This window comes from Ranitomeya imitator, chromosome 7 (assembly GCF_032444005.1).
Source record: "Ranitomeya imitator isolate aRanImi1 chromosome 7, aRanImi1.pri, whole genome shotgun sequence".
NCBI lineage: Eukaryota > Metazoa > Chordata > Amphibia > Anura > Dendrobatidae > Ranitomeya > Ranitomeya imitator.
The window spans coordinates 191002249-191024638 of NC_091288.1; the positions used below are offsets into that span (position 1 = coordinate 191002249).

General features: G+C 44.2%; 1 protein-coding gene across 1 annotated transcript in view; it reads left to right on the forward strand.

Moving 5' to 3' along the window:
• The window catches only part of FAM20C (FAM20C golgi associated secretory pathway kinase), a 170503-nt gene extending 151073 nt beyond the window's left edge, over nt 1–19430 (forward strand). The window contains exons 7-10 of the mRNA XM_069734248.1: nt 10083–10192; nt 10622–10703; nt 14489–14548; nt 18218–19430. Of these exons, the coding sequence (XP_069590349.1) occupies nt 10083–10192; nt 10622–10703; nt 14489–14548; nt 18218–18470 (505 nt within the window). The 3' untranslated portion in view covers nt 18471–19430. The remainder of the gene's footprint in view (nt 1–10082; nt 10193–10621; nt 10704–14488; nt 14549–18217) is intronic.
• The last annotated feature ends 2960 nt before the right edge of the window (nt 19431–22390 follow it).

The window sequence follows — 22390 nt, forward strand, 5'->3', positions numbered from 1 at the left end:
CCAGAACTGTATTCGAACGTGAACCAGAACTCATCTGGAAAATTCTCTCTCTGTCTCTATAACGGACTTTCCCCGGAACTTTGAAGATTGCAACGGACTTCTGGGAGAAGTCCATGTTGAGCATTTAGCACAAGATGCCAACTGTCCGGTACGAACCCCGAGCTTAAAAATTTGAGTTCACTCATTTCTAACAGAGATTACTAGGCTGGGCCATGGAGTCAGCTGATGTTTGCTAATGCAAGCTGGCAAGAATAAGAGTCAGACAGCCGGGTCAGAACTAAGAAGTGCAAAATTGTAAGGCAGGAGAAACATCAATAAACTAGAAATAGCAGAGGTCAGAGAACGGGAATAATCAGATCAAATAGGACCACAACACAGCAAGATAAACCAGGACAGCAACCCTATTGACTGGCAGTGGGAGTCAGAGCTTCAGGGGGTTAAATAGCTGACTGCCCCAAGCAGGGCTCCCAGGAAAGAGTGCTTATATATATAGACTAAAATTAACCCCTTATATCCCATAAAAAGCAACACCAAAAGTCCTAGGACAAGAATAGTATTGGCGCTATCAAATGTCGCAAGCAATAAAGGCGTACCCCTGCCCAAAGGCCAAAGCAGAAATAAAAGAGGCATGAATTGGCCCAGTTGTTACATTTTCCACTTGATCTGCTAGCCCTGGCTTATTGCATTTACTGTTTTGCAAGAGTAGCTTATAGGTACCGGTACCTGTCTCCACAAGGACATTGATTGCTTGCATGGCTGAAAGTCACTAGTCTTCTGCAGCAGAGTGTATCTTTAATTGAAGGGCTGTGCTTGGCCTCATCGGGCAATAATGGAGCAGCAATGATGGGGGCTAAGTCATTCTCTTCCAAACCTATACTATGCGAGGTACTGATGCCTCATACAGTTCACCTGTGAGCTGCTTTCCACGTAGAAGTTGTGTTCTTTGAGCCTTCGCACTGCTTAAAGAGGACCTGTCACTTGCCAGAAATTACATATTTTTTTATCTGTTCTTCTGAATCTGGCATTGTTTTGATTTTGTTTTTGAGCTTTTCTGCTCCTGAGATATGGTTGCTTCTTCATTGGTGGTCAACTCTTCTCTGTGTTGCCTCCTTGACTATCAAGTTCATACAGGTATTTGAGGGTCATATCTCAGGAACGGAGAGGCACTGGAACTAAAAAAAAAAAAAAGCGCCACATTCAGGAGAAAAGCGTTATTTAAAAAAACAGGTCCCCTTTAGTGCTGCTTTTTTGTCTACTCTCACTCATTAACTCTTTGCTTCTTTTCTCTCATCGCTGCTTTTCACCACTCTTTCCCTTCTGCTCGCCATATTCCACATTTATTCCTCTTGCTTCTTTCCCTTGTCCTCCCAGTTTGGACAGCAGGGGTCTGGATGGCTTACCTCCAAGTTTAGTGAACCTTTTTTTAGCGCTGATTGACTATATTACAAATTGGCAATGGTTTAATTCCCTTTTACATGGGCAAATTATAAGGGGATTGAATAATTATTTATTCAATCGTTTGGTCCCATTTCTTCTTCTTAATGATGTGATGACTCCTATAAATTATAGAGTTAACTGATGATTGGGTGGTTTGGTTTATTAATAATTAGCCAATAATCGGCCCAAATAAAAGGTTCTTTGGTGACCATGCTGATGGCCACATGACCTACCTAGACTTGGACCCCTTGTTGTAAGGGTGCTGTCACATTGCTTTCTGTGTCCTCGTCTGGACATACTTCAGAAATCCCCCACAAAATGGGGTGTGGACGCCTGTGCCAATGGGGCCGTAGACTGTAATGGTGACGGCAAAGCGAACATGAGCTATACCGTGCACTTTTTTACGAGTGTACACCTACAGGATGCGGACACTCAAAAGTAGTAGACTCCCGAAAAAAGGTGTCCATTCTCGAAAAAGTGCACGGCAGAGCTCACATTCACTGAGCCGTCACCATTACAGTTTATGTCTACATCGGCGCGTGCCTCTGGACCGTTTTACAGGTGGATTCGGGGGACACAACGCAATGTGAAAGCACCTTATCAGCAGGGATGGGCACAGGCCCATACAAGAGCACGATATGGGTCTCTTGTTCTGCAAAAGTGCACGGCAGTGCACACGTTCGCTCTGTCGTCATCATTACAGTCTATGGCCCTGTTGACGCATGTGTCTGTAACTCGTTTTGCGGGGGTTTTATAATGTATGCTCTAACGGGATAGGGTCCCCATAGAAGAGCATGATATGGGGCTCTTGCTCTGCAAAAGTGCACGGCAGTGCTCACGTTCGCTCTGTCGTCATCATTGCAGTCTATGGCCCTATTGGCGCATGCGTCTGTAACCCGTTTTGCAAAGGATTTATGAAGTATGCTCTAAAGGGGAGAGGGTCCCCATACAAGAGCACGATATGGGTCTCTTGTTCTGCAAAAGTGCACGGCAGTGCTCACGTTCGCTCTGTCATCATCATTACAGTCTATGGCCCTGTTGACGCATGTGTCTGTAACTCGTTTTGCGGGGGTTTTATGATGTATGCTCTAACGGGATAGGGTCCCCATACAATAGCATGATATGGCGCTCTTGCTCTGCAAAAGTGCACGGCAGTGCTCACGTTCGCTCTGTCGTCATCATTACAGTCTATGGCCCTATTGGCGCATGCGTCTGTAACCCGTTTTGCAAAGGATTTATGAAGTATGCTCTAAAGGGGAGAGGGTCCCCATACAAGAGCACAATATGGGTCTCTTGTTCTGCAAAAGTGCATGGCAGTGCTCACGTTCGCTCTGTTGTCATCATTACAGTCTATGGCCCTATTGGCGCATGCGTCTGTAACCCGTTTTGCAGAGGATTTATGAAGTATGCTCTAAAGGGGAGAGGGTCCCCATACAAGAGCATGATATGGGGCTCTTGTTCTGCAAAAGTGTGTGGCAGTGCTCACGTTCGCTCTGTCGTCATCATTGCAGTCTATGGCCCTATTGGCGCATGCGTCTGTAACCCGTTTTGCAAAGGATTTATGAAGTATGCTCTAAAGGGGAGAGGGTCCCCATACAAGAGCACGATATGGGTCTCTTGTTCTGCAAAAGTGCACGGCAGTGCTCACGTTCGCTCTGTCATCATCATTACAGTCTATGGCCCTGTTGACGCATGTGTCTGTAACTCGTTTTGCGGGGGTTTTATGATGTATGCTCTAACGGGATAGGGTCCCCATACAATAGCATGATATGGCGCTCTTGCTCTGCAAAAGTGCACGGCAGTGCTCACGTTCGCTCTGTCGTCATCATTACAGTCTATGGCCCTATTGGCGCATGCGTCTGTAACCCGTTTTGCAAAGGATTTATGAAGTATGCTCTAAAGGGGAGAGGGTCCCCATACAAGAGCACAATATGGGTCTCTTGTTCTGCAAAAGTGCATGGCAGTGCTCACGTTCGCTCTGTTGTCATCATTACAGTCTATGGCCCTATTGGCGCATGCGTCTGTAACCCGTTTTGCAGAGGATTTATGAAGTATGCTCTAAAGGGGAGAGGGTCCCCATACAAGAGCATGATATGGGGCTCTTGTTCTGCAAAAGTGTGTGGCAGTGCTCACGTTCGCTCTGTCGTCATCATTACAGTCTATGGCCCCATTGGCGCATATGTCTGGAACCCATTTTGTAAGGGATTTATGATGTATGCTCCGACAGTGATAGGGCCCTTTTGGCCCCCATACAAAAGCATGACATGGGTCTCTTGTTCTCCAAAAGTACAGAGCTGACCTCATGTTTGCTCTGTCGTCATCATTACAGTCTATAGCCCTGTTAGCACATGCGTCTGTTACCCGTTTTGCAGGGGATTTATGACGTGTGCTCCAATGAGGATGGGGTCCTAGGGGCCCCCATACAAGGGCATCATATGGGTCTCTTGTTCTTCAAAAGTGCACAATTGCGCGCCCTTGTGTGCATCACAATTTTTGTCAGTTGGAAACTTCATTTTTGGATTCATTGTGATATATCTGTGCCCAGCCAGGGCTAAAATACCGACATCTCCACCTGTACTAGACCAGGCATTAATGGATATGTTGCCATACAGAATCGTAGCCTTACTATTATCCCCAGTGCACAGAAAGGCCCACGCTGACAGAATTAACGAGCATCATTTCTACGAAGAGGGCTGATTTTTATTATTCGGCGAGATTGGAAAGAATGATAATGGCCGCTCTTTGCCTGTTCTGTTCTCTAAGACGTATTTGTGCCGCGCATTTCCTCAACGTGGGGTAAGATGAATTCTAGGTATAAAAATATCAGATCAGTCTTTGTTTTGGTCTGTGAATGCGGCTCCTACATGAGAGGGCACAGCGCACCGTCCTTTGAGCTGAAAATGTTCCGTGCTTAATAAAAGGAATCTCGCACTAGGGGCTTTCAGACAGATATGGAAAATGCCTCATCATCCAGCTGATGGATTCGCTACGCTGAATAAAATGCAGAGTATCTCATTATTCAAGGACTGGGTGCAGTTCCAGCCAAGGCCCTAATGCAAAATTCATTCACACTGCTTTCTTAAGAGCCAAGTGCTTATCCAGGGGTTAATAAAGCAGCACAGTGTTTGCCTGTAAATCCTCTATCGGAGCAATTAATTCAGGCTATATTTACCGAGATATTCTGGAAAGAGCTCCCCTGTATGCTACATATCAGCAAATGCATCTGCACCAATTCTGCAATTATGCCAGAGCTCAAAATATACAAAACAAATGTATCAATAACGACATTAAATTAGAAAACAACACTTTTATGGATCAAATGCATCTAAAATAAATAGTAAAGTAACTATGTAGATAGTCTTGATAAAAAAAACAAACTATTGACCTATGTGCTGAAGACAGACTAAAGGAGCAAAATTGCGATTCATCACTGCAGAGTCAGATTACACAGGACGACTCCACTCCCAGGAGCCTCCAACACTGACCGTGCAGGACCTACAGCACACAGGCTACTCAGTGCCAAAGCCCAACCATGTGCTATTCAGGAATTCCCAGGATTTCCAACACAGGCTTCCAAGGCCTTGCACTTGGACCACTCAGATCCAAACACAGGAACCACACAGGAACATGTGACCCACACCCTGGTCACATTACATACCCGTAACCACTTCCCTGGGTGGGAGTGTGGGTGTGTGTGGCTAGTTTGTCCCGCCCATCTCACACAACTAGCCCTGCCAATCTCCCATTAGAACTTACACATTTACATGTGGGACAACAGGTCCCAGACCACAACATAACTTTAGATTGACAGCGCAGAGTGTCCTCCTCTGCGACACACATACTGGCCATCTACAATTCTGCCAGTCACTGTTTCATCACATTTATGCCTCCAAGCGCATCTTGAAGCACACACACAGCGCTGCCTGGCTGTAACACTGGTCACTGCACCACAATATATATTGTGGTAGATCGGCTCACTCGGCTGCACACGGAGGTAGTCTATAGAACACTGCGTCTTTTAAGCTTTTAAGGATGCACTTGGTTTACTAGTACCGCATAAACCAAGTTGTGGTAAAGAAAATATAGCCCTCTGGGCAAAACAGCAAAACAAAATGGTAGCACTTCGTGCAGTCCTTGCACTAGTGGGGGTCAGCCCACTCAGGGTTAGCAATGCCCTTGCACAAGCACTATGTGCACAAACACTCTCCTGAAGTCTTCCTCTCCAGGCCCTCAACAGCCCAGACTAACCCTGGAGTTCAGTTAGTTAAAGCCAGACCATGTGACTCTCCATCATGTGACTGATCACATGATCCTGACATCACACAGGTCCTCCTTCCTCCCGCTCTATGCAGGTCCACTAAAACAAGCCCATAATATAACTTTCAATATACCAACCAAACACATAGTGTGCTGGAGGAAATGATTCTGGTTTTACTTCACTGACGCAATCATGCGCAGTGACACGTATCTCCCCTCCATCACATCACCTCACCACTGACTCTGTCACATAATATATCTACTATATAATTGTCTAAGGGTCACTTCCGTCTTTCTGTCTGTCTGTCCTTCTGTCTGTCACGGATATTCATTGGTCGCGGCTTCTGTCTGTCATGGAATCCAAGTCGCTGATTGGTCTCGCCAGCTGCCTGTCATGGCTGCCGCGACCAATCAGCGACGGCCACAGTCCAATTAGTCCCTCCCCTGCAGTCAGCGCCCGGCGCCCGCTCCATACTCCCCGCAGTCACCGCTCACACAGGGTTAATGCCAGCGGTAGCAGACCACATTTTGCTGTGGGTAACTCACTCCGTTACCGCCGCTATTAACCCTGTGTGACCAAGTTTTTACTATTGATGCTGCCTATGCAGCGTCAATAGTAAAAACATCTAATGCTAAAAATAATTAAAAAAATAAAAAATCATTATATACTCACCTTTCGCGATGCTCCGGTGACCGCTCCATGCAAGCGGCAGGTTCCAGTGCCAACGATGGTATGGGAGAAGGACCTGCCATGACGTCACGGTCATGTGACCGCAACGTCATCACAGGTCCTGCGCGCCTGCGCGAGAAAGACCTGCCATGACGTCATGGTCATGTGACTGCGACGTCATCACAGGTCCTGCGTACCTGCGCGAGAAAGACCTGCCATGACGTCATGGTCATCTGACTGCGATGCCATCACAGGTCCTGCGCGCCTGCGCGAGAAGGACCTGCCATTACGTCACGGTCATGTGACCGAACTACAATGGGCCCTCGGAAGGTGAGTATATGTTTATTTTTTATTTTTTAACCTGTGACATACGTGGCTGGGCAATATACTACGTAGCTGGGCAATATACTACATGGCTCTGTGCTGTATACTACGTCACTGGGCAATATACTATGTAACTGGGCAATATACTACGTACCTGGGCAATATGCTACGTGACTGGGCAATATACTACGAGGCTCTGTGCTGTATACTACGTCACTGGGCAATATACAATGTAACTGGGCAATATACTACGTAACTGGGCAATATACTACGTGCTTGGGCAATATACTACGTCACTGGGCAATATACTACGTGACTGGGCAATATACTACGTCACTGGGGAATATACTACGTCACCGGGCAATACGTGGCTTGGCAATATACTATGTGGCTGGGCAATATACTATATGGCTGGGCAATATGCTACATGGCTGGGCAATATACTACTTGGCTGGGCAATATACTACGTGGCTGGGCAATATACTACGTGGCTGGGCAATATACTACGTGGCTGGGCAATATACTACGTGGCTGGGCAATATACTACGTGGCTGGGCAATATACTACGTAGTAGGGCAATACACTACGTGGCTGGGCAATATACTACGTGGCTGGGCAATATACTACGTGGCTGGGCAATATACTACGTGGCTGGGCAATATACTACGTGACTGGGCAATATACTACGTGGACATGCATATTCTAGAATACCCGATGCATTAGAATTGGGCCACCATCTAGTATATACTGTATATATATATATATATATATATAAATATATATATATATATATATATACAGTGGGGCAAAAAAGTATTTAGTCAGTCAGCAATAGTGCAAGTTCCACCACTTAAAAAGATGAGAGGCGTCTGTAATTTACATCATAGGTAGACCTCAACTATGGAAGACAAACTGAGAAAAAAAAATCCAGAAAATCACATTGTCTGTTTTTTTAACATTTTATTTGCATATTATGGTGGAAAATAAGTATTTGGTCAGAAACAAACAATCAAGATTTCTGGCTCTCACAGACCTGTAACTTCTTCTTTAAGAGTCTCCTCTTTCCTCCACTCATTACCTGTAGTAATGGCACCTGTTTAAACTTGTTAGCAGTATAAAAAGACACCTGTGCACACCCTCAAACAGTCTGACTCCAAACTCCACTATGGTGAAGACCAAAGAGCTGTCAAAGGACACCAGAAACAAAATTGTAGCCCTGCACCAGGCTGGGAAGACTGAATCTGCAATAGCCAACCAGCTTGGAGTGAAGAAATCAACAGTGGGAGCAATAATTAGAAAATGGAAGACATACAAGACCACTGATAATCTCCCTCGATCTGGGGCTCCACGCAAAATCCCACCCCGTGGGGTCAGAATGATCACAAGAACGGTGAGCAAAAATCCCAGAACCACGCGGAATGAACTGCAGAGAACTGGGACCAATGTAACAAGGCCTACCATAAGTAACACACTACGCCACCATGGACTCAGATCCTGCAGTACCAGACGTGTCCCACTGCTTAAGCCAGTACATGTCCGGGCCTGTCTGAAGTTTGCTAGAGAGCATTTGGATGATCCAGAGGAGTTTTGGGAGAATGTCCTATGGTCTGATGAAACCAAACTGGAACTGTTTGGTAGAAACACAACTTGTCGTGTTTGGAGGAAAAAGAATACTGAATTGCATCCATCAAACACCATACCTACAGTAAAGCATGGTGGTGGAAACATCATGCTTTGGGGCTGTTTCTCTGCAAAGGGGCCAGGACGACTGATCCGGGTACATGAAAGAATGAATGGGGCCATGTATCGTGAGATTTTGAGTGCAAACCTCCTTCCATCAGCAAGGGCATTGAAGATGAAACGTGGCTGGGTCTTTCAACATGACAATGATCCAAAGCACATCGCCAGGGCAATGAAGGAGTGGCTTCGTAAGAAGCATTTCAAGGTCCTAGAGTGGCCTAGCCAGTCTCCAGATCTCAACCCTATAGAAAACCTTTGGAGGGAGTTGAAAGTCCGTGTTGCCAAGCGAAAAGCCAAAAACATCACTGCTCTAGAGGAGATCTGCATGGAGGAATGGGCCAACATACCAACAACAGTGTGTGGCAACCTTGTGAAGACTTACAGAAAACGTTTGACCTCTGTCATTGCCAACAAAGGATATATAACAAAGTATTGAGATGAAATTTTATTTCTGACCAAATACTTATTTTCCACCATAATATGCAAATAAAATGTTAAAAAAACAGACAATGTGATTTTCTGGATTTTTTTTTCACAGTTTGTCTCCCATAGTTGAGGTCTACCTATGATGTAAATTACAGACGCCTCTCATCTTTTTAAGTGGTGGAACTTGCACTATTGCTGACTGACTAAATACTTTTTTGCCCCACTGTATATATAATGTATTTATGGATATATATCTATATACATATCATGCCATTATACGCATCACACCATTATATATACTGTATATATATATATATATATATATATATATATATGTATATTTATATATACATATATGTTCAGAGGCTTCGGAACATTCTCCTTCCACTTTGCTTATACAGTTTCTGCACAGACCTATCTGTCTCCATGGTTACAGACTACAAATAAACCTCATGTGTAGTCTGATTGATTTATTAATGTATTTATTTACTTTACTCCTTACTTTGATCCTAGACTTAGGTATTAGATACTATTAGGGGCTGTCTGGGACTAATATAGTGATGACTTTTCCGTGGAATAGGCCATCAATATCAGATCGGTGGTGAATCGACACCCGGCACCTCCATTATATACTTTGTGCTCTGGCGGCAGCTGAATGTAAGCAATGTACTGAGTGGGAGCAGCACATGAACATACAGGGTTTAGTGACAGCTCCAGAGTGCAACACAAGTAGATGGAAGTTAAGGTGCAGTACCTAGAAATGGCCACTAAGTGTTTTCGGAGCCATGGTTTTACAGCTCCATAGAGACACAATATTCTGTATCGGAGCTGTGCACACAAAACATTTTTAATCACGATTATTTGCAAAATTAAAGGAACCAATCCACGGACATCATGAATGAGACACTGACTCCACATTGATGTCTCGGGACCTGCAAATCAACTAGACCAGGGCAGGGAGAAGGAGGCATATGTTCCCCGTCTCTCAGGGTATTTTTACTCTGAATTTAAGAGTAAAATATATACGGCTCCAATGGCGCAGCCGGTGTCCGATTCACGATGCCCCAACCAAATCTAATGACCAATTCCCCTTAAATAGTTAATATCCTCTATTAAATTATTGCTTTGTCTGCTCCTCATTTTGATATTGGCCACATTTGCAAAAACTTCTGTTCACAATCTTAAAAATTTTACAAAAATAGTAATTAAAATTCACGTTGTCTTCCAGGTGGGAAGTTGACAGTGACTACTGTGAAGGGGTGAAACAGACGCCACCATATGACGGCGGCACCAGGCTTCTGGAGGTCATCGATATGACAGTGTTTGACTTTCTCATGGGTAAGATATAAGTTCTGATTGATGTAAAGTGCATCAAAACGTGCATTAAAATGCATTAAAACTGTTTTTTTTCTATTGAATATAAGAATAATTTAAGGCAACTGAAAGACGGTGTTTTCCAAATGCGGAAAAAAAAATTAAACAAAAGTTAAGATCTGATTGACTTCCATAAATGACACCAAAACACCTCCATGCGTATTACAACTAGCCCAATGATTTAAATCAGCACCATGTAATGCTCAGTTCTCCCTGCGGAGGTGCTGCAGAGAAAATGAACGCTTGCTTTTTGGTTCTCCCATAAATTACAGCTTCCTGCAGTGGAAGAAATCTATGATCACATACTGCTAGGGACTCATCCTTCAAAAAGGCAGTGATTGACTTCCAAGTGAACATACAGTTGTATAAATCTTCCCTTTTATTCCTCTACAGGTAACATGGATCGTCACCACTATGAGACCTTTGAGAAGTTTGGAAATGAGACATTTATAATTCACTTGGATAATGGAAGAGGGTAAATATCTTTATTGCAACAATGGCATCTTATCCTGCGTATACGTAGTCAATTCACGTAGTGGTCAATTCTACATTGCTTTTTTGTCTTTTTCTAGAGATGTTGACTTTTTTGTTTACTTGATTTGCACCTTTCAAGGCGTTGACCACTACTAGGACAATCCCTTCTCAATCTGAACGTTTGCCCCCCGTTAAAGTAAAGACACCTACGTTCTCCTAGAGTGCCTTGCGCCTTTCCATCGGCATCGGCACTCTCATTCCCGGGACTCACGTGAGGTTGTTACGTCATATGAGCCCTACGCCCCATGAGCGCTAGCTATGAAAATCTAAATAAAGCACTTTTTCCATAGTCTTTCTTTTTGCAATCCATTTGGGAGGGGTGTGCGGCACACATTCAAAGGAAACAGTACCAATGATACCTGGGCCCCCTTTCACCGGGGACCATGACAGTCACTTGTTAGAACTGCTACTCGTTGAGTTCATCTTTTCGAATGTGATTTCTCCATAGGAAACTCAGTGGTAAATGAAGTCTACAAGTCCCACAAGTATAGTCGTATTCATCTGCTTCCCCGCTATTCTGAAAACTTTATTATTATCGTTACGCGGATATTGTGTCTGCGGTTACCATGGTTTTAATACCACTTTGTGTCAGCGGATAAAGAAAGATTTATTTCGACCTTGAAAATGTCTAATGTTGTAAAAGCTCATGTCTTTTGAATGCCGTGTAATATAGGAACCGCGGAACGATGACGGTAAAGGAAAAAATGTACAATGTGTTTAAAATCAAATAACCGGAACCATTCTGTATTTTGCGGGGGAGAAACATAATTTGGGAACGGATGGCATAAGAGTAAAGCAACTAGGATCCACTATTCCACCTTCTTTGCCCTAATGTTAGTATTATTTCATTATTTTTTGACCTTCAGGTCGGTCTCGGGCCATGGCAACTTTATGGATGAACGCTCTGTAGGAAGATCAATCTTGTGCAAGCTTAGATAGGTCCACCAGGGTCTTCTCCATCATTATTTTGATAGTATCAAGCCACCGGGTTGCTGGTCTTCGTTTTAACCTTGTTCCTGTAAGAAAAGTATAGTACTTTTTTTTTTTATTTTGACACTCCGCTAATGAATTTACTCATTAAATTTGAGTAATTGGTCATATATAAGTATATCAAAAGAAGTAACCAGCTTGGGAATTATTTGCATGGAAATCCAAACACTTGCTGACCTCCACAGATTACACTTGATTCCTGAGTGTCCCAGCAGTGGGACTACCTGTGATCGACTTCTCCAAAGAGAACCCCTTTAAACAAATACATATATTGAGACGTAACATGGAGTTCAGGGGTTCCAAAGCAAAATATTTACCAGGAGACCACCAGGACATTTTGTGCCTCCCACCCACACCCTAGTCACCAGATAAGTCACTCAGTGAACCATCTCTCGCCAGTCCCGCACTAATTCTGCTGCCTCATGCCATTTGGCTACTTCTCCTGGTCTTCTTTGGTGCCCTGCTCCACACTCATCTCTGACCTCCTACCAGTATAAAGGAACGCACCTTATAGCAATCTTTACCCCCTTCCTGATTTTCCCAGATCTTTTCTCCTGGATGCCAGTTCCCGTCTGGTATTGTCTTCTAGAAAAGGCTACATGTCTTGGATATGGCCGCCTCGGGGAATAATAATAATCTAATATATAATTGCCTAGAATACTACTTCCTGCAATTTGTGCCAACTTCCATGGCTTTGTCCGGAGCTAATGTCCGGAGCTAATGTCCGGAGCTAATGTCCGGAGCTAATGTCCGGAGATTAATTGCCTAGAATACTACTTCCTGCAATTTGTGCCAACTTCCGTGGCTTTGTCCGGAGCTAATGTCCGGAGCTAATGTCCGGAGCTAATGTGCGGAGATAATGTCCGGAGCTAATGTGCGGAGATAATGTCCGGAGCTAATGTCCGGAGATAAGTGACGTCAACAGTGTCCAGTGTCTGATTGGTTGCCGCCTGCTGCGAGCGACCAATCAGAAACGTGCCGTACTGTGACACACTCCGCCCGCCATTTTGGTGTGATTTTTGAATTTTTACCTCACAGCAAGTTTCTATTGCGTGGAGGCGGGCCCAGTGACGTTGCTCTTCAAGCTCCTGCCGAATTTCGTCAAAAAAATGATAATACCATTTACCAAAACTATATATATTTAGTTGTGAAGTGGTTCAGTGACATTTTCACACCAATTTTGAACTTTTGTTTGGTGTTTTCTCCATATACTGCCTATTATTTTTGTTCTTTCTTACTATTATTTATTAATTGTATTATTCTTACATTTGAATAAATAAAGTATATATGGATTCTAGACTCCCGATTCTTTAGAATCGGGCTGCCATCTAGTAATAATAATATTGACATGGTGGCTCATTAAGGTGGTTTCACAAGTATCAAATGGCACATTGGAGATCATTTTGGGAGAAACTGCAAGTGTTTTTGTAGTGCTCTTTTGGCCACGTGACTCTTATACCATGCAGCCAAAATTCTTTTTCTAAATTGCTGCAGTTTGTGGTGAAAAAAAATTATAATTGCCTTTACCCAAAACTAAAAAGGTACAAAACACCCTTAGGCCATTTTCACACTTCACTTCCACGTGCGGATCGCAGTTTTTTTGGCATAGCCGAATGGCTCCTAACTCAAACTGAAGAACCTCATAGACAAACACGTATGAGGCTGTTTGGTTGAAGTCAGGAGACCCTCAGATGTGCCAAAAATGGCAGTGGTGTCACGTGTGGTCTCACCCTTAGGACTCGAGCAGACGACAAACTAGGCATCGAATGGCACCCGGACCAATGTTATTCTATGGGGCTGTTCATACGTCAGATTTTTTCCTTGGAAAGAGCCTGTCAGATCCGTAAATCTGGATCGCACTCGGCCATGCAAGAAAATCGAAGTACACTATGATTACACTGTGATCAAACTCAGATAAGGAGATGATGAGGAAAGGAAAAAAAAAATCTCCATCTTCTCCATTCTGTCAGTCCGTGAAAATTGGACTACAATCTGATTATTTTCGACAGACCCATTGCCTTGCCTGGCCAAGAGCGATACGATTTCTGGATGCAAATTGTGCATGCTGTGATTTTTTTTTCCTCGGACTCTGTTCAAGGAAATAATTGGACATGTGAGCGGCCCCATAGAATAACATTGGTCAGATTGTGATCTCATGTTTTGTCGTATCGCAAACGAACCGAAAATACGGTCATCTGCACGAACCCTAATCAGTCTAAGGGAACAGGTGATGGTAGAATTTGATGGTAATATATAAAAACATGGCAAAATTGCGATGTTCAAAGGTTATTTTTGCATAACCCGGCAAAGTTGTGTAATTGATCCACTTGATAGCACTGTTGATCGTGTGCAAAAATAATGGATTATTTATTATTACTCTTCATTCTCCAATATCTTATTCAGTCTAAAAAGGGAATAATAAAGATGAGAGAGTCGGAGTTTGCTTTTCTGGGACTTCCGAGTCCCATAGGCGCATTCCCACAATTCATAGGATGAAAAGGTCTAAACTCTCGGAATAAAACATCTCTCACATTTCACAGGGAGATTTCGGATGTCAGAAGATAAAAGATTTTTCTCGCAATAACTGTTTTACGGTAAATTGTTTGCTGCAAAATAGACTCAAGACAGATATTAGGCTGACATCTAACAGGTTTTAGGAATCATCTCGACAGGTTGATGATATTTGGACACGGTTGGGGTATGAGTATTGAAATTGTTTTGTTTTGCTTTTAACAGGTTTGGAAAATATTCTCACGACGAGCTGTCGATCTTGGTGCCGCTAAACCAGTGCTGCAGGTATCGCTACGTACAAAATCACTGCGGCTCCTAAGTGGACCGCAAAAAAGCTATTGTATATTGTTCACACTGATAACGAATGTTTCCATATCAAATAAAAGGCCAAAATCAAATAATATAAACATTTTGGGGTATTTTTTACGTCCTCTTTACATCACAGTATAATGCAGATTGCAGAATGAGTTATCAGTGAGACCACTGTATCTCTGATCTCTCTTCTCCTGAACCATCTTCTAAGCTTCATGACCAAGTGAAAGTTGATCTTTGATGTGGTCCTAAGTCAGCATAGAAGATGGCTAAAAAAAAAGAAATCCTGTCTTTAGTTTACTAAGGAAAATCCTGCTGACAGTATCAGGTTGGTACCATTACACTGATTAACATGATACCTTGGTTGATGAAATCAGTCTTGTGGTTGTTGTTTAACCTTTATTTGCAGTTTTCAGTTAATGAGATTCTCATGCTCCGTAGCGGCCTGTGGGTGGGGCTGTGGGCAGCCTGTGGGTGGGGCTGTGGGTGGCCTGTGGGTGGGGCTGTGGGTGGGGCTGTGGGCAGCCTGTGGGTGAGGCTGAGGGCATCCTGTGGGTGAGGCTGAGGGCAGCCTGTGGGTGGGGCTGTAGGTGGCCTGTGGGTGGGGCTGTGGGCGGCCTGTGAGTGAGGCTGAGGGCAGCCTGTGGGTGGGGCTGTGAGCAACCTGTGGGTGAGGCTGAGGGCATCCTGTGGGTGAGGCTGAGGGCAGCCTGTGGGTGGGGCTGTAGGTGGCCTGTAGGTGGGGCTGTGGGCGGCCTGTGAGTGAGGCTGAGGGCAGCCTGTGGGTGGGGCTGTGAGCAGCCTGTGGGTGAGGCTGAGGGCAGCCTGTGGGTGGGGCTGTGGGTGGCCTTTGGGTGGGGCTGTGGGCAGCCTGTAGATGAGGCTGAGGGCAGCCTGTGGGTGGGGCTGTGGGTGGCCTGTGGGTGGGGCTGTGGTTGGCCTGTAGATGAGGCTGAGGGCAGCCTGTGGGTGGGGCTGTGGGTGGCCTGTGGATGGGGCTGTGGGCGGCCTGTGGGTGAGGCTGAGGGCAGCCTGTGGGTGGGGCTGTGGGTGGCCTGTGGGTGGGGCTGTGGGCAGCCTGTAGATGAGGCTGAGGGCAGCCTGTGGGTGGGGCTGTGGGTGGCCTGTGGGTGGGGCTGTGGGTGGCCTGTAGATGAGGCTGAGGGCAGCCTGTGGGTGGGGCTGTGGGTGGCCTGTGGGGGAGGCAGAGGGAAACCTGTGGGTGCAGCTGTGGGTGGCCTGTGGGTGGAGCTGTGGGCGGCCTTTGGATGAGGCTGAGGGCAGCCTGTGGGTGGGGCTTTGGGTGGCCTGTGGATGGGACTGTGGGTGGGGCTGTGGGTGGCCTGTGGGTGGGGCTGAGGGTGACCTGTGGATGGGGCTGTGGGCAGCCTGTGGGTGGAGCTGTGGGTGGCCTCTGGATGGGGCTGTGGGTGGCCTCTGGGTGGGGCTATGGGCGGCCTCTGAGTGGGACTTTTTGTGAAGCTCTGCTTATCTATTCATCCTTATGGGCTTATGACAAATCACTGGTCTCTCACTGACATATAATATTGTTGATGTTATTGCTGATAATGCATATAATATTGTTGGCTTTTGTGAGGCTTAGAAAAAAAATTAAATCCAGCAAAATGGCACCAACAGCGGCACCCGCGTAGTAGCATCTATCTCTTACTGATATGTGCTACTGCGTGAGCGACGACTCCAGCGCCATTGTGCTGCAGCCAAATTGTTTTTCCCTCCAGCAAAATGGTGCCGGCGGTGCATGCGCAGTAGCATCTATTGCTTGCCTATAGATGCTACCATGCAAGTGCCGCCACCATTTTGCTGCAGCCAAATTTATTTTCCTTCAGCAAAATGACGCCACCAATGGCGCTTGCGCAGTAGCATCTATTGGCAAGTGATATATGCTACAGCACATGCACCGCCGCCTTTTTGTTAGAGGAAAAAAATTGCAGCAAAATGGTGTCAGCGCCTGCGCAGTAACATCTAACGGTAAGAGAGAGATGCTACTCGCAGGCACTGTGGTGCCATTTTGCTGAATGCAAATATTTTTCTAAGCCTCACAATAGCCAACTACATCATATGCATTATCAACAATAATATCAACAATATTATATGCATTATGTAAAATAAGGGGTAGATCAGTGACCTTTCAGAAGCCCATACAGATGCATATGTAAGCAGAGCACCACATAAAGCCAACCCACAGGCCGCCCTGGAGCACTAGCATATAATTAACTGAAAACTGCAAATACGAATTAAACAGCAACCACAAGACGGATTTCATCACCCAGGTATCATTTTAATCAGTATAACGGCGCCAACCTGACACTGTCTGTAGGTTACTGTGCACAATCCTGACAGGTTCCCTTTAAATAGAGGAAATGGCATAAACTAAAAGAACCAATACTCACCTGATGAAACTGCTTCTGGCACGTTGTCACTTCAGGGATCTCCATCAGTCTTTGTCTATTTTGCTTCCTTGATAACCTCTCTCTCCCCCACTGCTTCCTATCATTGGTCTCAGCTGTTTTGTGCTGTACTGCACCGAGACAAGTGATTGGCTGAAGTGGTCATGTGAGTAGACAGGGACGTCATCTCTGCAGCAAGGCAAGCAAAGATCTTCAGGAGCACTATTAATTGTAAATGTAATTTTCTACACATCCTGGAAAACCTCTTTAACCAACTCATTGACTTAAAGGTAATCCGTCACCATGCTCTTGCTGTGTAATCTAACAGCAGCATGACTTAGGGTCAGAAACCCTGATTCCAGCGATGCATCACTTAGTTGACTGGGTGTCGTAGTTGTGATAGAATCAGTTTATTCTGATCTAGCAGAGCCTTGCGCATCAGTGATTGGCAACTTTTCTGTGCAATGTGTCATGCCACAGAGGAGCCAGAAGACCGCAGTGTCTGATTTCTCCTACTGCAGTGATTAGAAGCACTTGACCTTCATATTAAACAGTGTTAATTTCTTTTAGCAGTGTAGGGGTTAATTTGCTCAGTTGAGAGCTCCTGGAAACTTTCCTGCATTAAGGCTCCCAGCTGTTCACTGTTAGCCAATTTCTCTCCTCTTCTGTTTCCTGTCCCCTCTCTCTGCATGCGGTCTCACAGACACAATGAGACAGATGTTCTTCAGCAGCACCTCCCCCTCTGCCATGTCTTCTGTTTACTCTGTTCCTATAGGCACGGTTGTTGAGGATGGAGGTGGTTTCTGAGCATTTACCAATTGGATGTGGATATGAGCTAATTTTATGCTTATTTCTAGGGATGAGCGGACCCATGGAAGTCCGGGTTATGGTACCCGACCAAACTTTTGTCCAAAGTTCGGTTTGGGTACCAGAACTTGAACATGAACCCGAACCCCCTTTGGAGATGGAAAATCTCTCCCTTTCCCCCTCCCTCTCTCTCTCGTCATGTTCGGAGTTTAGCATCCTGTTCGGAACCCGGATTTTTAAGTTCGGGTTCGCTCATCTCTACTTATATCTACTCAATGATGATTTGTCTCAGAACCATCATACATTGCTTTTATCTTCTGGGACCATATTCTTGCCAGAACTCTGTATCCCGATTTGATTGGTAGACCATCATTCATGTATATTTGTACACAAAAAACATCAATTCTATTTCCTCCTCCTTCAACAGAATTAAGAAGTCTACGTACCTGCGACTGCAACTCCTAGCGAAAGAAGAATACAAGTTGAGTGCGCTCATGGAGGAGTCACTTCAGATGGACAAAATCGCTCCGATCCTCTACCAGCCACACCTGGAGGCGATGGACAGAAGACTTCGGATTATCCTCAAAGCCGTCAACGACTGCTTAGAAAAACTTAGCTACGACAACGTAGTCGAAAATGATCTAGACTCTGATCTGAACAACAAGACGACTAAGAGGTAGTGACGCGGAATCACTATCCCCCCCCCATCCAAGAAGACATAGTCTTGCTGAAGACTGCGAATTTCTTCTCCGTGAATTCAGTGAATTCAGATTTAAGATGAAATTACCCCACTGTAGACAAGTTATTTAAAAAAAAAAAAAAGAAATAAGAAAGGATTAGATGAAATGTCTATAGGTTTATTGTTTGTGGGTGAACGCGAGATGAAATGGTCAAAGACCTACGGAATCGGTGTTGGGTGGTAATCATATCCCGATCTTTTTTTGTACAGATAGGAGGCCTTTATTTAAAAAAAAAAAAATTATGAAAAATTTTGTATTTATATATAAATATATGGTATAATATTACAAAATGATGACCTACCTACCACTTTTTTTGGGGAAAAAAAAAAATAAAATAAAAAGGGACAGTATAGTTTTGTTTACCTGTGATGCTGACTTGACTACACCACATCGACGCCTTCGAAATCACTTCAATCCCTTAACTTGAGTCTACTGTATCTCCTGCAAGTTGTATTTCTGGAGGTCATAAATCCAAAGTCTTAAGAGTCAGATGGTTTTCAGGACGACTTAATCATTTCCGACGGTGGAAGCTTTACTTGAATGTTCGGCATCGAGAGGAGCTGCTTTAATCGCTAAACTCAAGATCAGAGGTTGGCGACTTGTTGCTCTTCGCTTGTGGTCAAACGCTTCCGAAAAGGGTTTGTTATTTTTCAGGAAGGGGTTATTTAGGGTTATTAATGGACTGCAGCATTTTTGCCTTGGACCTTTCTCGTCGTTTGTAGCCAGGTAGCTGCCTTCCCATGTTTCGCTTTTACTATATCTTGTGTAAATACTGTATATACGTTACATGGATGACGGCTGTGTTCTGCAGCCGTGAGCTTCATTTTTGCAACGTTTTTTGTGATTTGTTTGCAGCGTGGTAAAAGTGCAATAAAAGATACAGCAAATAATTATCCAAAACATCTCTATGCTTTATTGTTTAATAGTTTGGCATTACCTTTATGAGTATTCGTTATCCACCCTGTTGTCTTAAAATGGATTGGTAAAGAATATAAGAAAGGTCCGCTTTTTTCCCTCTGGAAACAGCGCCACCTTTGTCTAATGGCTGTACCTGATATTACAAGGTCATAAAGTTAAAAAGAGCAAAGTGTACAGGTAGTGACAATGGTTGTTCCAGGTTCTTCTTGTGAAGATCTGCAGTACCAGACACAGTCCATGAGCAAGAGTGGCGCTGTTCTTAAAAGGCTTTATTGTTTTACAATCACATGCTACTATCAAAAACTTTTTTTTTTTCCAAGGGAATCTGTCACCATGTTTTTGCTACCTTATCTGAGACCCTGATTCCAGCGATGTGTCACTTCCTGGGCTGCTTGCTGTTGTTTTTTATAACAATCAATGTTACTAATAAACCTGCTGCCATGTAATCCTCCATATTTATGAGCTCTGTATTACCCTGTCCCCACCCCCTGATTGGCAGCTTTCTGCATATGCACTGTGTACACAGAAAGCTGCCAATCAGAGGTGTGGGCGGAGTTATACAGAGCTCAGCATTCAGAGAACTGCCTGATCTGCAGCAGATAAAGCAGCGATTTTATGAAAATTACGGAAAGCAGCCCATTAAGTGACACATAGCTGGAATCAAGGTCTCTATCCCTACATCAGGCTGCTAACAGGTGATAATATGGTTCGTCATTGAAGCCGCATAAGCACACACACACCTATGGGTTATAATACTGACCCACATGCACTTACTAGAACAAAAAAAGATAGCATTAAAATACAGAATTTTAGGGTGTGCATATAGCAATGTTGGCATGTATACTTTATAGAAGGGGGTCCCCAACTGAAACCCCACTATTGTAGGCAGTGTAGGGAACTCTAAAAACAGTATTATGCAATTTACCTATGAAGGATACACTACAGATACATGTTGAGATGTAGCAGAGCTGAATGAATTGTCATTTATTTATTTCTAGAAGTCTATGCAATCTCTAACTACCGGTAAATCATTCACTAGCAGAGCCAAGGATACAGCACTATCTGGGCCTACATAAGTACTATTTACACCCACAACATGCCTATATCATTTCCATGGAGATACAAGAAAGCAGTGCTATGTATGCATACAACACTTAAAGTAATTGCTCATGCAGGCAATCATGTAAGTCAAATGTGTGATGTCCGATTTTTGATTAGATAGCACCCTCTTCAGATGAACAATTTTTTTCTCGGCCCAACTGTCCATGAAAAAAAAATCACAGCAAGCACTGTTCTCTTCTGAGTCTCTGGGAGCGAAAAAAAAAATTGGATCTGACTGCCATCCGATTTTTCTTTGTACATTTCTGTTATAAAGTTAGTAAACTTTATATGATCATGTCCATTTTTTGCAGTTGCATGAAAACGCGTCGCACACAGATGTTAATCGGAGAAAAATTAGATGAAAATCATCTGAGTTTTCTGGATGAAAATGGTCAATTTTTCATATGTTTGTCTGCTGCCGGCATAAAAAAAAAAGGAGTGTTGTCTCCCTATCGGTACCTATAGTATTTATAAAAGAAACAGGGAGGCAGTACTATCTGTGTTTCTCCATTTACAGGAAAATACAGGGAGGCTGGATTGTGTCCCCATTAAATTACCAGAGAGAAGCTAGCAGTTAGTACTATACTATACACCAGGGAGGAGGAACTATTTGTAGCTTTATCATTTTTCGGAAGAGGCAGGAAGGCAGTGCTCTATATACTTACATAATTTGCAGAAAGAAACTAGGAGACAGTACTAGTGTCATTCTGTAGCCAAAATAATGCACTGCATCATTTCCGAAAATAAAGTGTTCAAGCCTGAGGGAAAAAAAAGGCACACGCCCGTTCACAGGGCAATGTCGGGCATGGGTTTTGGCCCCATGGTGAAAACTTCTCACCTGGTCAGGCAGTGCTTCAAACAATCAATCAATGCATATAGAAAAATCTCTGTTACTCCTGCCTGCTCGCTGGTTGTTGCCATCGTTCATTGCAAGAGAAAGCAAAAAAAAAAAATACGGGCTTGACTGATCTGTTCTTTTAAATCAGGTGAGCGCGATTATACAAATGGAGAGACTGATCCAATCTGGAAATGTGTTGACGTGTATTGTGTAAGGGCTCAAATACCGAAAAAGAAGGTGGCAGTCATATCTCACTGTGGAGCCGAGCCAACCTCCTTTTATTCTTTCCTCCTTCAAAGGGACAGCCCATGCAGAGCTCCACAATCTATCACTGACCACGCAGAGCTCCACAATCTATCACTGACCACGCAGAGTTCCACAATCTATCACTGACCACGCAGAGCTCCACAATCTATCACTGACCACGCAGAGCTCCACAATCTATCACTGACCACGCAGAGCTCCACAATCTATCACTGACCAGGCAGAGCTCCACAATCTATCACTGACCACGCAGAGCTCCACAATCTATCACTGACCACGCAGAGCTCCACAATCTATCACTGACCAGGCAGAACTCCACAATCTATCACTGACCACGCAGAGCTCCACAATCTATCACTGACTAGGCAGAGCTCCACAATCTATCACTGACCACGCAGAGCTCCACAATCTATCACTGACCACGCAGAGTTCCACAATCTATCACTGACCACGCAGAGCTCCACAATCTATCACTGACCAGGCAGAGCTCCACAATCTATCACTGACCAGGCAGAGCTCCACAATCTGTCACTGACCACGCAGAGCTCCACAATCTATCACTGACCACGCAGAGCTCCACAATCTATCACTAAAAACACAGAGTTCCACAATCTATCACTAATAACACAGAGTTCCACAATCTATCACTAAAAACACAGAGTTCCACAATCTATCACTAATAACACAGAGCTCCACAATCTATCACTGACAACGCAGAGCTCCACAATCTATCACTAAA